The following is a 16,713-nucleotide window of genomic DNA, read 5'->3' on the forward strand; positions in this document are numbered from 1 at the left end:
TCCTGCTGATTTGGCTTCTGGCATCAGATTTGGAAGCATGTCAAATACTAAGGAAGTATTGGTCATTTCAGTATGTGCACCATGTGTCGTTGTTAACGATTTCTTATCGACAGAGGAGACGCTTGCTAGGATATGTACAAACCTTGCTTTTGACCAACACCAGGCTTAGAATACGTGTGACGGATTATCCAGATAAAATCAAAAATCATGAGTTTGAATCTTATTCCAAATTATATGATTGTAAATATTTTGATCTTGGAAAATGACCCATTTCTGACAGAGCTTTCAAATCGTAAACTCCCAAATCAAAAAGTATTTCGGTAAATTAAAAAAAAACTCTCGGTGTTAAATGTGATACCTACAGTAGTATTTTTTTTATTTTTTCTCTTGCTACTAAAAGTATTATGCTTCGAATTATTTGTAGAAACACAGGAAAGGTTCTTCTAACAATTCACAATGCGAGACCACCAGAGTGACTCCTTCTTCATTTTAAGGCTCCGATACTCACTAGATACATGCATACAATCTCAATCAGAGAATCGTCTAAGCAGCCAGAGCAGGGATGGCCTGAGGGTCCGTGTTGAACATCTCGTTCGGGTCATACGCCGTCTTGATCTTCTGCAGCTTCTTGAAGTTACCGCCGCCGTACAGGAACTCAGCCATCTCCGGCACCGTCCACTTCTCGTCACGGTACGTCGTGAAGCCACCGGGCACACCACCCGAGGCCTTGTAAGCGTCCACGAACTTATAGAAACCATCACGCATGGTGGTCAACGTGCTGTCGGCGAACGAGACGTTGAATTCAGACGAGCGCATGTCCCAACGAACCAGGTGCAGGTTGTCATCGTGCTTCCATGCCGAGGCGTCAGCCTTCACACCCTTGGCGTACTTGCCACCCCAGATGTCGACGAAGCCAGAAGCCTTGGCGTCCGGAAGCTTAGGGGCGTAGGCGGTGTTAGTGAACAGCTCCCAGGCCGTAGTGTTGTCAAGCGGGGACGAGCTGGGCAGCGTCACCGATGTGATGTAGAAGTAACGACGGGGAGTAAGTGTCTCCTTGAAGAGACCAGGAGTTGTGATGTCCTCAGAAGCCCAGAAGTCGTTCTCGTCGGTCTTGAGCATCATGTTAGGAGGCAAGTACTTCATGAGGGAGCCCAGCACGGTCTTAGCCTCAGCGCCACCGCCGTAGAAGAAACCCTTCAGTTCAGACGAGGTTTTAATGCCGAAACGGATAGACACCAGGTCGTTGTTGTCCTTGCTTAGAGCCCATTCCTGGGTGCCGACAAGCGCGTCAACGTTGTCCTGTTGAGTCGGCTTGTAGCTCGAGTTGAACTCGATAGTGTAGTTCGTCACACGCTCCGAAGGAGGCTCGTACGTCTTGATCTTGAAGTCAAGCACCACACCCATCGAGCTGGCGGCACCACGCACACCCCAGAACAGATCCGAGTTCTGCTTGGCGTCGGCGTCCACGATGGAGCCGTTGGCAAGAGCCACACGGACGGACTCAATGTTGTCCAGCACAGTGCCGCTAGAACGAGACAGAGTACCGAAACCCGAAGCAGCCACACCAGTCATACCGACATCGGGGCAACGGCCGTGAGGAAGCGTGCGGCTGAAGTTGCTCCACATGTAGTTGGCAGCCTCCGAGATCATAACGGGGCCACCGTATGACAGCAGCCCGGTTTTCTCGTCATACTCAAGGTGCTTCAAGTATTTCAGGTTAACAACAAGGGCGCCATCGTCACGACCAAAGCCCATACTCGAGAATGAACGGTTGCCACCTAGCGTAGTCACCTTAACACCAGCCTTCGCAGCGCATTTCAGTGTGGCCGAAACCTCCTCCTCCGTCTTAGGGAAAGCGACAACAGAAGGCACGGGGCTCACACGCGAGTTCCAGGCCTCAGTGTCAACGGCCCAGGTGGAAGTGGTGGGCAGCGAGGTTTCAACGCCAGCCTTGTCGAGGCACGAACCGATGTCAGCCTGGGAAGCACCACCGACAACAGCACCGCCACCAGCAGCGGCCAAACCACCCTGGGCAGCGATAAGGGAGCAAAGAGCGATAATCGTGCGACTGGCACCGGAGACCGAAGCAACCATGATTTGTCCTTGTGGCTGGAAGTCGAAGTTGGAGACTTGATCCCTTGAAGGCAAATGTGGAAGTGTGATGAAGTTTTCGCCGCTCCCGTTCTACAGGTGGAGCTTTGATGATCGAATTGGTCTGCTGCGATTAAAACGCCATCCATGCGTCGTGATATTGTAAGGATCTCTGGGGAAAGACTTTGCTCATACATTTGTAGAGACATTGGGGTGCTCGGCCGAGCCCATGATTCAGCGCCGGTTCTTTTACTCCGATGCAACAAGACGAAAGGGTTTAATTTGAGGGATGGTGCTCGTCTACTATTTGCCCTTCCACATTGCTCTCCAATCCGAGTCGATAGATTACGATAAGCGTATTCAATAGAGCTTGCATATGTACACTTTACAGTATCGATTCGATCACCAGTCGTGATTTCAGTACGGTTTTATTGTAGTTTTAGTTTGACAAGGCCTGTTATCGCTAAATAAACCTATACTTTAAAAGTCTATTTAACAAATTAACTGTGCTTTTTTAATCTACAACTAGTTTTCCATGGCAGTCGCATGCACTCTCGTAATGAAAGGATACAGATTATAATAGTCCTATACGTGTTTTGAACAGGTATTTCCATTTTACATTCGTTTATGGGCTCTTCAGCAGTCAAAACTATGTGAAAACTGTTAGCACTTACATTATTCCTAGATGGAATCGACTGTAATTTGAGGAAGCACTTAGAAGTACAATCGGCGCTTCCAACCCCTTCCCAAAAAGCGTGACTTCTTGAGTTTGAGGCGGCTTCTAACTTGCCGCGTAACGCAAATAACTTCATCATAACATGACTAAAGTTCTCAAGTCGACATTTTTTCAATAATATTAAATTATATTTCGAGGTAATGTATTATTTTTGGATTTAAGAACTTTTCAATGAAAAATAATATAATATTATAATGCTATATTGTTGTGAATTATTTTTTGCCTTGAGAACTTTAGTCATGTTATAACGAATGCTTCTGCTACATCAAGAGTTAAACAAAACGTTATCTATTCGAGAACTTAGTTTCAGGAATTAAGAACATTAGATGTTGGGATAATGTAGTGGTTTGAAACATGAAAATGTTTAGTGCAAAACTAGATCTAATGGGATAACGAAGAATCCTTATTCTACAGACGCAACGTAAGTAATTTATTGTGCCGGTAATTACTAATAATATAATACTTGTACATTTTTTACTAGGAGGACAGTTTTAGCTGGCTGAACAGCCTAACCAATGTTATTACTGTTGTCGGGAGGAACCCCCAGACTTTCATTCGCAAATGTCGCCTGAGCCCATAGTCCTCATACGTTGACTAAACGAACACAATCATGTTGTGACTGGCGGGTTTCGCAAATTTGTCTGAAGAAGCGATGTGTCGCACACAATTTTTTTCATTTCGCTTCGCCTCTCAATAATTGAAATATATTGTGCTTTGCAGACTTTTTTTTTTTTTGGCACTTTCGATTGTAATTCGTACGACTTATCAAGTAAGGGTATGTGTAATCAAATCGCCGCACTATTCCACAAAAATAGTCGATTTGATGTAAATAATTGGTTTCACCGGGATCTAAGTATATCTGGTAAAAGCCAGTGATCTCCTCGTTCTCCTGGTGTGCAGGAAGTCTGGATCCGCGTCGAATTGACGTCAATATGTCAAGCTCAAAACGTTGCTGTTTATTTTCGGCCCCGGCGACAGACCGAGTCAAATCGCCGCACCGTATGGTACAACTAATTTCATACAAAAAGTATCTACATCTTGGCCCTTTTTGCTGACTTCTTACCTCGCAGCTCTTCGTTCTGGAGCCGGACCATCCGCCTTGCCTCTTTATCTCGCTCTCCAGCTTCTTTTCTCTCTTGGGCATTTTTCGGCGCTGTTCAGTGGCTTCGCGTTTGTCTTCCTTCAACTTGGCTGTGAGCAAACGTCTTTCAGCTGCCATGACACGTCTAGTGGCTTTGTCTTCCAACTGCATGAGCTTTCGGTTCTCGCTTAATCTTCGTTTCTCCCCTTTCTCAACGTTGTTTTGCGTTTACGGTGCTCTTTCTCACGTTTTTTGCTGCATGAATCTTCAAACTTCATTAGCGAGGTCTCGATGGACTCACGTGTGAGTTCGGCTCTGCGTTCTTCTTCGGCAATACAGTCTGCGTGCGTAAGCAGCCTCTTAGCTCCAAGCTTGACGACCACTTTGTTTGGAGATCTTCCTTTAATTGGGGTTGGCTTTACGAGGTCCCTATACGCGATTGAGTACATTCGAAAGCCGTGTACATCTAGACCGTTGTTTTTGAGGCGCCGCAACCCTTGCTCTTCAATTTCTTCAAGTGGCAGTGGGTTTTGGACGGCGATGGACGGTAGTGTTTTCTCGATCCTGGCCAATTTGAACCGCAACACTCTTTGCACCTTTTTTCGTGATGACCTTCGTGGGGGCTCCACCTTGAGGGTCTACACCAGTCTCGTCACAGTTGTATACTTGAGCTGGAGTAATTGGATGATTCTTTATAAAGTCTGAATACTCAGCAAAAAAGTACTCAATCTCAGACCTTTCAGTCGCGTTCACCCGCGCACTATCAAGAATTCTAGCCTTGCGGACGGTGAGTCTAGTCGAGTGGCGGCTCAGAAACGAAGAGATCCACTTGGTCGAGGGTCCATACGGTCCGAATTGATGTGCTCTTCCATCGCTGATAGCATCGAGAACAATGGCTTTGAGGTGAAGTCGTGTTGCAGGAAAGCCTCGTCGAGCTCTGTCCAGAAGCCCTTCGACGAGGGCATCTTCTTCAACATCTCGAAGAGCACTTGTTCGACCTGGTTTGACTCCGATTTGCTGTCCGGCCAAGTACCTACCGATGGCCTTGGCCGAAACACCAAATACCCGTTCGGCCGCCCGCTTGGAGAGTCGCTCGGGACCATTGGAGGTGACAGCAGCTAGAGCAGCGCGTAAGTCCATCTCCGTCCATTTCTTCCTTGTTGTCTCCTCATTTTGAAGGCTCAGTGAGCCGGGGAAGGACTTCCGTTTAGGAATCGACGGCATCTTGAGGCTGTGATTGGTGATCGAAGGCTCGCAAAACGGTAAATGATGTTCTTCCGAAGCGTTGGATTCGGAATAGAGTAGTGGTTTTGCGGTACGAGTCTCTGCGGGGACGCTAGAATCGATTGCTGGACGACAAATATAGCTTCGCACAAAGGATACCTGTTAACACTCCATGGTTGAAGCACAAGTTGAGGCTAAATATACTGTAGTTTGTATGGTCGTGCTACCAACGGGAACAAAATCGCATAGTGCGGCGATTTGGTTCACTGCGGTGATTTGGTTACAGATACCCTTACTAATTATTAGCAAATCGTACTCGAGTACGATTTAGTACAAATCATGCATCATCTTTCCGGCACCTGGTAGTGCGGTCAAGCATTTAATGCACGACTTAGCACATCGAACAGGAATAAGCATCAGTTTGGCACTTTCAAAAAGTGCCATTTTCTGCTAAACCGTGCTGAAAACACGATTTGAGCAACTCCCATTCAAAGCTTCCATGATTTGACACTAAGTACGAACACTAATTAGTGCACTAACTAGAAGAGCAACTGAATGCAAAGCACAATATCTAGAGCGTTTACAATGCCCCATTGATTGCAAAAAAAAAAAAAAAAACAGTGATGGGCCGCCGCTGGTGGCCACACTGGATTGGATGCGATGAGGACAAAGTCAGGTTGGCTTTTCTGCAATGAAGAACAGTCACGGGTGTCTGTTAAAGTCTGGGGGGGGGGGTTCCGACAGATGTAATATTGGTTTGGCTGTTCAGCCAGCTAAAAAAAACTGTCCTCCAGTATTAAGCCCTACAGACCTTATAAAAAAACGATTTCAAAGAGAACACGATAACAAATGTCAGTATTAGCAATACGATTAATGACTCGTTCGTGAATTCCGTGCGTGAACTGAGCATAATACTGTTAACTCATTTTCGACACGTTACGGTTCTACCAGCGTTGGGTGCAGCAAAGAGAAGTCTATGTAATCGCAAACCGGTGCTACGAGACTTTTCAACTACTGCTAGTATTCTACAATACTTCTATTTTCGAATGTTTTGAAACTTCGTTTTTTACCAGCATGCTAATTCTGAGCGTACGAGCAAATTAAGTCACTATCCTCTAGTGTTGGATACACCGATAATGACGGATGTTATATTATTCACTTGAATATTTTTCCAGACACTCGCTGTTACCAATCTGACTAAAACCGTCAAAACAACCGCATGGCGTCAGTTGCGCTTATCGTGCACGACTCAATTTGCGAAAAATCCTCTCAACAGCGCTGTTGGTTATTCATCCGCTAGTCTGCAAATGTCTTCGTACTCTACTCGATCTAAAATCTCTCCACGATACGACCCAGAGTCGATTCGGATGCGAGCGCAAAAGTCATCAACCGAGATGTCTAGTAACTTCGCAGTACAGCCGCGTCCAAGTCCGTTGACTATCTTAACCTTACGTCCTGGTTTCGGGATGACCGTCTCCAGATCATCCTGATCAAGTCGTAGCACGTCTCCAGAATCCAACAATTCCACCGTAGCACAAAATTTCTCCTCCACATCCTTCACCACTCCCTTGCACTTGTAGTACGCACCGTCACCGACCTTCTTGTTCATCACCTTGATCACAATACCAGTAGTGACCCAGTTCTCCTCCCTCTGTCGCTTCGATTCCTCCTCCAGCTGTCGACTTTTCTCCCTCTTGCGTCGCTCATTCTCCTCTATAATAGCATCCACCGCGTGTCTCTTGTTCGAACGTTTATCCTCCGACTCAGCCTCTTCGCTCCCCTCCTCTCCCTGACCAAACACACTCGAAGCCTTCGCTGTAAACGCAACAGTCTCCTTCTTCGCAGATTCTCTCTTCAATCCCAGCGACATTTTAATCTTCTCTCCGTTCTCTCCTCGCTGTAACTTTGTCGGTTGTTGCTGCGTATCCGCGCCCTCTTTTCCACTGGCAATTTGTAGTTGCCGCTTAATAAACAGCTTGTTCCTCTCTTCATGGTCCAGTTCTGCCTTCTTCTTTTTCTCCAGTTCTTTTTGCCTCGCGATAGCCTTCGGATCCCTGTCAATGTATTGGATGTACCAGCCTTTCTCGGTCTCATCCACCACGCACTTGCCTGTGCGTCCCAAGTACTGCACGAAGCCACTGAGAGTCGTCCACTGCGTTGCGTTCATGTGGACGTGCAGTTTATCCTGGATGTACTCATTGTACACATGGGTGGCTCGCATCCTCTTGGTGCCGTGGCGACGTCTCAAGTTCTCGAGGAAGGCCTCCTCGAACATTTCACTGTAGCCGCTCATGAACTTGTCCGGGTTGTTTGCAACGATCAACATTTGTCGTTGATGGGATTCGGAAGTTGTGTGGCATTTGAAGCCATTTTCATCTCGACACTGTTTTTGACACACCTGGCAGAACCAGCGGAGCTTCTGGAGTCCTTTTGCCTAAAGGTTGGTATGATACGAAAAATGAGTGGTTTGAAGAGTGTACGGGGCGAAAGTGGATGGGAGAAGCAGGTATAGAGATGCAAGACTGTGTAGAGAGGAAGGAGACGCACCTTCATGCGGATGCCGATGGCTTTGGGCGTCAGGAAGTCGTGTTTTCCCATGGTGCAAGGTGCTAGTGTCGGCGGTGAGTCGTTTGAGTCTCGAAATGCAAATTATGTAAGGACATTATCCGGATAATTAAAAGACGGATAAGTTACCGAAAATTGATTTTTCACTAAGAATATATTTCAATAGATTTGACCCGTTTTCTGACAATTGTTTTATTGCAGCGTCAAATAAATAATCGCATAATGCTACCGGCTCAACAGCGTGTAACTTGTTGCAGCACTGCACTCTTCAAGCGGGCGAGCGATTCCTCTGGTCTGCTGTTGGTTGATTCTCTCCGATGGCAAATTGACGCGCTTTGCCTCCATTCTGCAATGGTGTTTGTCAACTCTTGGAGCATTTCTTCAGGCAATGGGAACAGGTGCGGTCCAAAGCGTAGTTCAGCTGGACTGTTGTTCTGTTAAGGGGTTAATATCATTGACAAGCAGTGATCAGAACAACGCCATACTCTTGAAATAACGTCAAGAATCCCTTACCGTTTCAGTTAAGACGTGATAAAATCCCACCAGGTTGAAATCGGCGTCCAGCGCTGGTAGTCCGCAGCCTTGAAAGTCGTATGCCATAATTGTTTGCACACCTTTTTCAGGATTTCCCAACTGATCGCTTGGTAGCAGCGCAGACAAAGATATTGGTCCATGCCGCGGCTGCTGGTCTTTATCTCCGGGGTTTGGGCGGAGGAAATCGCTCAGGTTCATCGAGTCCATCGAGCTTACGATATTACCATCTCCATGCAGTGCTTCTTCGCTTTCTCGAAAGAGATCTGCCGCATCAGCGGGCATGCCTTTTGTCGCTGCCAGCAATACTGAAAATCGCTGGGGCGGTGTGTTTTGTTGAGCTTGCACTGGAAGATTCTTCGTCGCGCTGGGGAGAGTGGGAAAACCAGGAGATAGTGTACCTACTGGGGGTAGTACACCCGTCCACTGTACAGTAGAACTAAGTGCAGCACTTGCTTGTGGTGACTTAGGGTCGATGTATGAAGCGCTGTTCAAAATCGAGAGTATTAATTACTTTAGCATACGTTTGCCGTCAACATGGAATACAAAGACGTACCTGTAAAGTAGCTTGGATATCGATGCATAGTCCTTCCACGTGTTGACGCTGAAATGTGCAGCGGCTGCCGAAAAGGCAAAGCCATCTGAAGGTGTCTGATTATCTCCACTTCCGGGCCCAGACGGCTTTGGAATATCTTGTGAGAGATTGTACGGAGACGCCTGCTTCTTCGGCGTAAGATCGCCGCCGCTGTACATTACTTTCGATCGATCAGTCCATTCCACATGCTTGTCCGAGGACCATTGTAGTGAATGAGATGCTGTAATGTTATTATCTGTTTCAGTCGTCGTCTCGGTTTTCCCTGCATAAATTACATTGAAAATCAGTGATATCCCCACCACCAACTGTAAGGATAAATTACTTACCACCTTGCTCCAGTAGCAGCTTCAGATCGCAGTCATTTCGATGAGTTGGTACCTGTCTGTACGTCTCCTGACACGACGGACATCTGTAGGTCTTCGTCAACGCTTGCGCCAAAATCTCATCAAGGTTTGCACCCGGTTTCTCTGCTCCGCTTGTCTGTACCCGCTGCCACTGCAATTTGTAAAGCAAATCAAACGCTGCGTTCGCCCACAAGCACAAATTCGGTGTCTCTGGTGTGAACGGGGCTGTCATATCATCTGAAGGCAGTGGAATCGACTCCATCTCGGCAATCACCGCAGTCACATTGCCCGTAATTGTAGTCGTCGATGGCTGCGAACTACTGGGCGAATCGCTCGACAGTGTCGGCTTCGGCGTGTCCTGCACTGACGCTCGTCTTGGTTTCTTTGCAGTCGCTGATGACGCTTCCGTCTCTGTGTTCTGCTTCACTGGTCGCTTCTTCTTCTTGGACAACACCAGCACCGGATCTGACACCACTGATGTCTCGTAGTCACATCCATTAGCGCATCTTGGCACAGAGATCTCCACGCGAAACCTCTGCATGAATAATCACTTTGGTTAGTCTCAACCCACACATTCATTGCCGTATCTTCTCCCGTCACCTGGTTTAGATGGTTCTTGGACACTTCTGCAATGCGGATCGCCAACGCACTCTGTCTGTTCTTGTCTAAACATTGTCCAGACATGACGTGCAGGATTTCCTGCTTCTCCACCACCTTTCTACGCAGCAAGAACAAGTAAGTTCTACCGTCTACCGCTAGAATATGCGAACTGCGCTCTACATACCCGCTCTCGTACAGTAACTGCACCGTCAGGATACGCTGCTCAACACATTTTTCACAAAACATTGCCGTGCGCTTCACTTTGAGCTCGAACGTAGCCTTGCGACCGTATTGATCCTTGTACCAGGTCTCGGGCGGCTGCTGGATGATCTCCAGAGCTGCATTCGACTGGTTGTCGCTCTGATGTGTATTCTTCTTAGCAGCAGCACGTTGTGTGGACGGTGTGGGCGCGATCGCTACCATCGTGGCAAGATCCTGCTTCACGGGAGGAATCATGGTGCACGTCCAGCAGAGCAACTTTTGCGACTTTTTGGCAATTCAATCGCAAATTATTGTTCTTTAATTAAAGAATATGATGTGGTCCACGTGTATTTTTATTTTACTTCATCGAGTCGCAAGGACTAACTTTTATCTAGGTCCGATGGGGTGTTGCTGTGAATGGAGAGCGCCTAAGCCTCTCCGTTTCGTTCTTCCATGCATTATCGTTGGGGTCATTGTGTACCTCTACTCGTCCTTCGTAGTGTATTCGCAAGGCCGCGTGCTGGAGGCCGGCGCATCGCCCTGGGAACTTCTGCTTTTCCACATCATGACGTTCCTGCTGTGTTGGTCGCTGGCTCAGACGATGCGTTCAGGCGACTCGTTCCTGCCGCGGCGAACGCTGACTAGGGAGAAGATCAATGAGCTCAAGTTGCAAGCGGCCGAACCCGACGATGCGCTGGTCGAAACCAAGATGAACGGCGCCATCCGCACCTGCCGCAAGTGCCGTGCGCTGAAACCAGATCGAACCCACCACTGCAGCACGTGCAGACGCTGCGTACTCAAGATGGACCATCACTGTGTCTACATCAACAAGTACGTACTCAATAATATAAAAGTTTGGAGGACGACGGCAAGTTGAGCAACGTTGCATTTGTGTTGCAGATGCATTGGCTTCTTTAACTACAAGTTCTTCGTGTTGTTCCTTGGCTGGAGCGCGTCCACGTGCTTGTATCAAAGCAGTTTAATTTTCCGCTACGTACTGGTCGAGAGTCTGGATCGAGCTGCAACGCTCTACTTCTTCGGCAAGCTAGGGCTGTTCAATCTGCACCTACAGGTTGGTTTTAGGAGCCAGGGTCTTGGTGGTAAAGCTGCTGCTAATATTTGTTGCTACTGCTTGGCAGACTGTGAGCGTATTCTTCGGCAGCGCGTGTCTAGGTCTGGCGTTGGCGTGCTTCTATCTGATGCATCTGTACTTCGTAGCGAACAACTACAGCACACTCGAGTACTGCGAGAAGCGAGACGACCCCGACTATATCAACTACTACAATGTCGGTATAGTGCGTAACTTCCAGGAGGTCTTCGGCACTTTCCACGAGTTTCCGTGCTGGTTTGTACCGGTGCACAGCCCCAGCTTTCGGAAACGAGATGGAAAGACTTTCCCGCTAAATACCAAGTTTACCAAGGTCGACTAGAAAAATAGAGAAGATTGTCATCCTTGATTATTTTAACGCGTCAGAAGCATTAAGTTAATTGTCATACTGTTAACTCCTCCTAGTGTCTGGCTTCCATGGCTCTGCTCGGCCGTGCACTGTCGGGCGAATCATCGAAGCGAGTCTGGTAAAAATGCTCGATCGCCTTTGCATCTGCTCGTACAGAGTCCGCCATCTCATGTGCTTCTTGATCTTGTACTGGTACCTTTCTCGAGTCTTCTGATAGTGATGGGGTGTCCTCACCTAGAGCTTCGGGACGATAGACAGCAATAGAGCCTCTTCTGGGCATCAAACTCGACACGTCGGGAACGATGATCACTGCAGGTACCTGTGATTCTTCAGTAGTGCTAAAGAATTCCATTACACTCTGACGCCGTGGTTGCTGATTGCGAAGCGCTCCAAGAACATCCAGAGTCGGTTCCGTCGAGGCCATTTCACTTAGAAGCTGCTGGAATCCTTGCAAGAGGATATTTCGCTCTCTCTTAGTGGCCACTTCGAGGACAACCCGTCCACGGTGATAACTCTTACACACGAGAATGACACCTCGACGATAACTCACTTTCTTCGACAACCGTGGAGCTTCCGGGTTCCCTTCTTTTCGCACTGCAATAACCTCTTCGATGTCGTCTACACAGTGCGTCCAGAACAAGGTTAACCTTTTATCAACCTACTTGAACACGTATAAAGCGACACTCACGTAAATTGATCCTTGGCTTTTTCTTCCTCGACGGTGTCCATGTGAGGTAGCACTCGCCAGCCTCTGGGTTTAGCACGAGTCGTAGCTGGACTGTCTTCAACGCTCCAGAAATGCAGACTTTGCTTGCCGAAAAACCTTCGACTAGCAATTGCCGAAAGCTGGCCGCCGAGATATTTGTCTGCTCCTGAGCTCGTAGCGTCTCAAGTTGGCCTCGAGCAATTAACAGCATGTTATCGCTCACCTCGTGCCATATTCGCAACCGACGATATCGACGATATAACCGTTGAATGATGATTATTGCTCCCACTCGGTTGCCTACGTTGAACACTGACACCCTGCGTGATGTTATAACCGAGTTAAAACCTCACCAAGCCATGGCAAAAGCTAGCGGCTCGTACGTTATTCGCTTTTTGAACAATGGATACTGCTGTTCCTTCTTGAGAATTTCTCCCTGTTTATCAGTGTATCAACATCAGATAGTAGAAAATATGTGAGGTTTAGTTTGTGGAACTTGCCGGGGAGTCTGGTAGCAGGCCAAAGAAGCGCTGGATCGTTCGGCAAAGACTCTCTTCGCTCCAAGTAGCAGGTTCAGCCTTCACCTCATCGAGAAACAGCGGTTCTGTATTGGTTGTGATTGGCGACTTTGTGTTGTCAGCAGCTCCGAGGATTCTCTTCCGCTCCGCAGGTGGCTCCGACGACATACTCAGCAGGTTTCCCATGGACTTCGCTGCATTCGCCCTGATATTATTGCTGATGCGGTTGAGCTAGTGACTGAATCCGCTGCGAGTGAAGAGTCACAGCTTGCGGAACGGACGGACAGCAATGACGGGAGACCTTAATGGCAGAAAGAAGCTTAAGACAGAGAACGGTGTTCAAAGAGAGTATATCGATAAGTTGCTATGCATTCCGCGAGTTAAATGTCTGCAAGGGAGGTTTCAATCGCGCTGTCAAGTGGCCTCGAGCACCAGTGGCACAACTTCGCAGTTATCGGGACGGAAGTGAATGCCCATGGTGATAGCGCACACCGCCTGGATGAAGCAGACGTGGGATACCACCACCACATAGCGTTCCGGTACAGCATCGAAGAGTTCGGACAAGAAGTTCCTCGCTCGCTCTTGGATTTCGTCTTCTGTTTCATGGTGGGTCGCCGACCACAGCACGTCCTCTTCGTCTTTCATCCTTGAGAAGTCGACGTACGGGAATTTCTGCTTGATCTCAGACAGCGGGCGTCTCTTATCGAACGTGTAGCAGTCGAGCACTTCGCGGCAGTTTTCCATGCACAAGAAGGGTTGATTCGGCACTTGGTCAGTTGTAAGGAAGGACTGCGCCGTCTGAATCGCTCGTGAGAGTGGAGACGTAATTATCCGCTCGATGGGCGGCATGCCTCGCTCCAATTCGGCCTTGACACTCGACGATCCTTTGCTCTTAGCGTCCTCGACACCGAAAGGGGTCAGGTCCGGGTCTAGGAACTCGTCGGTTCGCGCGAACTCGTCCTCCCAACGACCGACGCCGTACTTCTCCTCGGCCAGATTGTGGTACCCCTGCGCATGACGGACGAAGTAAACCACCTTCACATTACGCGAGCTTTTGATCAGCAAATCGATCTGTTGCTGGAAAGCGCGCCAGGACGTCGGAATCTTGTTAAACCTCTTGAAGAGCAACAGCTCGGCGTTCACGTCTGAAACTTTGGGGCTGAAGAAGCCATCGACGATCTTTACGGCGGAGGTTCCGCTTGTATCGGAGTCGCTAACACCAGCCATTTGACCGGTGGATGTACACTGTTCCATGACTATAGACGTTCTTACGGCGACTGAGAGATTGTCACGTGATATCACGCAGCGAAGTGAGCTGCGTCGCTGGACGGGTGCAAGTGGTTGAAGTTGTTGAATCACCCCGTTTCAGTGGCTTTTTGACCTCGTGTGAATGACATCGAAATCTCAGCCGAAAATGATCTAATTTTAGCGACGTTCTGGTCCCAAGCACCAAAACAAAGCATCTCATTCGTGTAATTGCTCGCTTCCAGCAACCTCCATGACTGCAAACACCGACGCACCCGACGCCAGCTCGATCCCTGCCGCCCCTACCGTCGTAAAGGCCGTCGACGGCTTCTTTGCGCCCAAAACAGCGGTAGAAAATGATACAACCACACCACTGCCACTCTTCAAACGATTCGAGATGGTGCCGACGTCATGGAGCGAGTTCCAGCAGAAATTGGTCCAACTTGAAAAGGAAAAGCGATCGGATGAAACGCCCCGACAGATTAAAGTCGTGTACTTCCTGCGTCACGCCGAGGGTACCCACAACGAGGCCCATACCAAGTACGGCTCACCTCGTTGGGAGGACGAATTCGCACGCACCGAGGCTTTCCTGGACGCCCCCTTGACCCCATTCGGAGTTAAGGACGCAAAAAGCAAAGGACCAACGAGTGTTCAGGCTGAAATGGAGCGAGGAATGCCATCCATCGAGAGGGTCGTGGTGTCTCCAATCTCGCGTGCCATTCAAACAGCACAGAACTTTTTCACGAAGGAACAAATTCCAGATGAGCCTTTCACTTGTATCGAGAGCTGCCGCGAGACATTCGATCGCCACACGTGCAACATGAGGCGGCCATTATCTGAACTCAAGCGCAGGTTCCCCGATGTGGACTTCTCGCGCATGAAGGATGAAGAGGACCAGCTGTGGTCACCTACACATCGCGAGACAACGGAGGAGATCCAGAAGCGCGCACGTGAGTTTTTGCTGGAACTTTTCCGTGAGATTCCAGAGCGCTATGTGGTGGTGGCAGCGCACCTTAGCATCATTGAGGCGATCTGCGCCGTCACGCTAGGCACACAAGTGCGTCCCAGCAATTGCGAGGTTGTCCCAATCGTGCTCGAGGCGTTATGAATCTGAAACACTCCAGATTTGGGAGCTGTAGAAGTTGCAACACTACTGCTGTCAGTACGGTTCACGAAGAACACTTGCATAAGGCAAAATATCAACTACACTTAGAACGGACATCTCTAGCTACAGTATTTCGACTGCTAATTCGCGTATCGTAGAGTATGTGGACATCAAGGGACAACTTGTCCACCAAGACACCAACATATGGCTACATTTACTTTTGTCCATTAATATTCAAGAAACGTTTTGATTGGCAGATAGTTCTCCTTTTCGAATCCCTTCAAAGTGCGGCACATCATCATCTGAAGATCATGGGCTCCGATGGTGCGTTGGATGGCGAGCACGTCAAGCGTACGGCAAAAGGGGTTGAGGTTCTGACGGCTCGTTATATACGCCTGTGTCTCAGGATGCCAGTGTGCGAGTCTGGAGGACAACCGCGTTGTGCGGCAACAGCGCTGGCGTGAACTCTGCGCCAAGTTCTACTACGACCAGGACGAGTCGGCCAAACGCGTTTTAGACCACTTCGAAGCGAGTAAAGTGGACGAAATCAGGTGCGCTGGTGTACATGAAGACGGGCACTCCAAGTTTTAGCTGTTAATATCTGATGCATTTACTTTTTGCTGCAGTATTTCAGCAGTGGAGGAGACTGGAGCTGACGAGCAATTCAACGAGACTGTGCAGATGTTGGGACTGCACAAGTGCATGGTGCCTGGCCACGAAGAGAATTTCAATCAGACGTGAGTGGTATTGGCAAATTAGCGCTTTTGAAAGGCTAATGAAGGAGTTGGTCGTGCTTGTTGTCGCAGCATTCAGATGTTAGAAGTGGTGAAGAATGAAGTACGCGCAGGATATCACGACCATGTTTCAAACCAAAGGGTGAGTAGGAATTTGGAATGCAGATTGATTGGCTTGCCGGTGCGGTTTCTAACGAATAGTTGCTTATTGGTGTAGTATTCGGAGTTTGATACTCAAGCTAAGGAGACCCAGGGAACAAATTTTGAAATCTGGACGGACAGCAACGCCCGACAGCAGCTGTCGGTGCGTGTACAACACGATTATTTGCGCACGATTGAAAACCACACCAAGACGATGGAGCGTATGGAGGTGTTCATAGAAAAACACCTATCCAACGTTGGTAGTCATCCATTCCTGGCGGGACTTCGCGCTGCTCTGCAGTGGAACCTGGAGAGCTCAACTGTTGTGGCGTGGAAACGTAAGTGCACATTGTCTAATACTGTTAGTGATGCCTTGCTGACCTGTTGAGCTGTTTTAAACTGTAGTATCGGACGCCGTGTTCGTCGAAAGCGGCGATTCCGAATTCACACACAATGCTCTGGCTCTGCTAGTGCTTGCGCTCAACTTTAGCCACTGCGAGAGTGCGGCGAGCGGTACTCCAGGCACTGCCAAGAACCCACACGTGAAGACTCGCGACTGGTATCTGGACCCGTACATGTCGGATCATGACATTCGCCAGCTTATCCGACTATTCCCGTCTGCGAAGCGTCTGGAAGGGAGACCTACAGGCACTAAGATGCTCACTAAGATGGATCGGACAAACGTCCACGGACAGTTAGACGAGAGCCCCAAGTTCTTCAACCGATGGTGCGTCGTGCTGTAAAGCTCTTCAAGATACAAGTTGAAGTGACTTTGTGTAATCCACATAAATAACTTGACATAGAGCATATGAATTAAAGCAGTCGTATCCTGGTAATTTTTA

General features: G+C 48.5%; 8 protein-coding genes across 18 annotated transcripts; 3 read left to right on the top strand and 5 right to left on the bottom strand.

The window, feature by feature from the left end:
* Nucleotides 1-543: 543 nt before the first annotated feature.
* Nucleotides 544-2,094, bottom strand: PPTG_15949 (hypothetical protein; the record flags this gene model as incomplete). The annotated part of the gene is made up of 1 exon (XM_008912721.1): nt 544-2,094. The coding sequence occupies one exon, from the start codon at nt 2,092-2,094 to the stop codon at nt 544-546; it is 1,551 nt and encodes a 516-aa protein (XP_008910969.1).
* Nucleotides 2,095-6,217: 4,123 nt separating this feature from the next.
* On the bottom strand, nt 6,218-7,775 carry PPTG_15950 (hypothetical protein). Its single transcript, XM_008912722.1, has 2 exons — nt 7,680-7,775; nt 6,218-7,566 (listed from the first exon to the last, which is right to left on the bottom strand). Exons 1-2 carry the CDS (start codon nt 7,728-7,730, stop codon nt 6,418-6,420), a joined length of 1,200 nt encoding a protein of 399 aa, XP_008910970.1. The 5' UTR covers nt 7,731-7,775; the 3' UTR covers nt 6,218-6,417.
* Nucleotides 7,776-7,832: 57 nt separating this feature from the next.
* On the bottom strand, nt 7,833-10,275 carry PPTG_15951 (hypothetical protein). Of its 4 annotated transcripts, XM_008912723.1 has the most exons (6): nt 9,952-10,275; nt 9,768-9,885; nt 9,150-9,702; nt 8,785-9,085; nt 8,211-8,715; nt 7,833-8,131 (listed from the first exon to the last, which is right to left on the bottom strand). In XM_008912723.1, exons 1-6 carry the CDS (start codon nt 10,221-10,223, stop codon nt 7,931-7,933), a joined length of 1,950 nt encoding a protein of 649 aa, XP_008910971.1. In that variant the 5' UTR covers nt 10,224-10,275; the 3' UTR covers nt 7,833-7,930. The 4 variants fall into 4 exon arrangements, with proteins under 4 accessions (XP_008910971.1, XP_008910972.1, XP_008910973.1 ...); XM_008912724.1 differs by having other exon boundaries at nt 7,833-8,715; XM_008912725.1 differs by having other exon boundaries at nt 9,150-9,885.
* Nucleotides 10,276-10,332: 57 nt separating this feature from the next.
* PPTG_15952 (hypothetical protein) lies at nt 10,333-11,574 on the top strand. The gene is made up of 3 exons (XM_008912727.1): nt 10,333-10,799; nt 10,869-11,040; nt 11,108-11,574. The coding sequence occupies exons 1-3, from the start codon at nt 10,369-10,371 to the stop codon at nt 11,396-11,398; spliced, it is 894 nt and encodes a 297-aa protein (XP_008910975.1). The 5' UTR covers nt 10,333-10,368; the 3' UTR covers nt 11,399-11,574.
* PPTG_15953 (hypothetical protein) lies at nt 11,478-12,832 on the bottom strand (the record flags this gene model as incomplete). Its single annotated transcript, XM_008912728.1, has 4 exons — nt 11,478-12,043; nt 12,114-12,448; nt 12,512-12,564; nt 12,713-12,832. 4 exons carry the CDS (start codon nt 12,830-12,832, stop codon nt 11,478-11,480), a joined length of 1,074 nt encoding a protein of 357 aa, XP_008910976.1.
* A 145-nt stretch (nt 12,833-12,977) lies between these two features.
* PPTG_15954 (hypothetical protein) lies at nt 12,978-14,009 on the bottom strand. Its single transcript, XM_008912729.1, has one exon. The coding sequence runs from the start codon at nt 13,898-13,900 to the stop codon at nt 13,061-13,063; it is 840 nt and encodes a 279-aa protein (XP_008910977.1). The 5' UTR covers nt 13,901-14,009; the 3' UTR covers nt 12,978-13,060.
* A 33-nt stretch (nt 14,010-14,042) lies between these two features.
* On the top strand, nt 14,043-15,263 carry PPTG_15955 (hypothetical protein). The gene has a single exon (XM_008912730.1). The coding sequence runs from the start codon at nt 14,145-14,147 to the stop codon at nt 14,997-14,999; it is 855 nt and encodes a 284-aa protein (XP_008910978.1). The 5' UTR covers nt 14,043-14,144; the 3' UTR covers nt 15,000-15,263.
* On the top strand, nt 15,257-16,705 carry PPTG_15956 (hypothetical protein). 8 transcript variants are annotated; one of them, XM_008912731.1, is made up of 6 exons: nt 15,257-15,320; nt 15,403-15,547; nt 15,623-15,733; nt 15,803-15,872; nt 15,948-16,209; nt 16,277-16,705. In XM_008912731.1, the coding sequence occupies exons 1-6, from the start codon at nt 15,308-15,310 to the stop codon at nt 16,612-16,614; spliced, it is 939 nt and encodes a 312-aa protein (XP_008910979.1). In that variant the 5' UTR covers nt 15,257-15,307; the 3' UTR covers nt 16,615-16,705. The 8 variants fall into 8 exon arrangements, with proteins under 8 accessions (XP_008910979.1, XP_008910981.1, XP_008910982.1 ...); XM_008912733.1 differs by having other exon boundaries at nt 15,257-15,547; XM_008912734.1 differs by having other exon boundaries at nt 15,403-15,733.
* Nucleotides 16,706-16,713: the final 8 nt, after the last annotated feature.

The sequence above is a fragment of the Phytophthora parasitica genome, assembly GCF_000247585.1.
Source record: "Phytophthora parasitica INRA-310 unplaced genomic scaffold supercont2.49, whole genome shotgun sequence".
Taxonomy (NCBI): Eukaryota; Oomycota; class Peronosporomycetes; order Peronosporales; family Peronosporaceae; genus Phytophthora; species Phytophthora nicotianae.

Bases quoted from the DNA above. Each gene is read 5' to 3' on its own strand.
- PPTG_15956 (XM_008912731.1), top strand. The intron at 15,873-15,947 runs GTGAGTAGGAAT...TTATTGGTGTAG, and splicing joins ACCATGTTTCAAACCAAAGG to TATTCGGAGTTTGATACTCA. The intron at 16,210-16,276 runs GTAAGTGCACAT...TTTAAACTGTAG, and splicing joins AACTGTTGTGGCGTGGAAAC to TATCGGACGCCGTGTTCGTC.
- PPTG_15952 (XM_008912727.1), top strand. From the start codon at position 10,369: ATGGGGTGTTGCTGTGAATGGAGAGCGCCTAAGCCTCTCCGTTTCGTT. The intron at 10,800-10,868 runs GTACGTACTCAA...TTTGTGTTGCAG, and splicing joins CACTGTGTCTACATCAACAA to ATGCATTGGCTTCTTTAACT. The intron at 11,041-11,107 runs GTTGGTTTTAGG...ACTGCTTGGCAG, and splicing joins TGTTCAATCTGCACCTACAG to ACTGTGAGCGTATTCTTCGG.
- PPTG_15950 (XM_008912722.1), bottom strand. From the start codon at position 7,730: ATGGGAAAACACGACTTCCTGACGCCCAAAGCCATCGGCATCCGCATG. The intron at 7,567-7,679 runs GTGCGTCTCCTT...ACCAACCTTTAG, and splicing joins CCATCGGCATCCGCATGAAG to GCAAAAGGACTCCAGAAGCT.
- PPTG_15955 (XM_008912730.1), top strand. From the start codon at position 14,145: ATGACTGCAAACACCGACGCACCCGACGCCAGCTCGATCCCTGCCGCC.
- PPTG_15951 (XM_008912723.1), bottom strand. From the start codon at position 10,223: ATGATTCCTCCCGTGAAGCAGGATCTTGCCACGATGGTAGCGATCGCG. The intron at 9,086-9,149 runs GTAAGTAATTTA...TAATTTATGCAG, and splicing joins GCTGCTACTGGAGCAAGGTG to GGAAAACCGAGACGACGACT. The intron at 8,132-8,210 runs GTAAGGGATTCT...ACCCCTTAACAG, and splicing joins ATCACGTCTTAACTGAAACG to AACAACAGTCCAGCTGAACT.
- PPTG_15954 (XM_008912729.1), bottom strand. From the start codon at position 13,900: ATGGAACAGTGTACATCCACCGGTCAAATGGCTGGTGTTAGCGACTCC.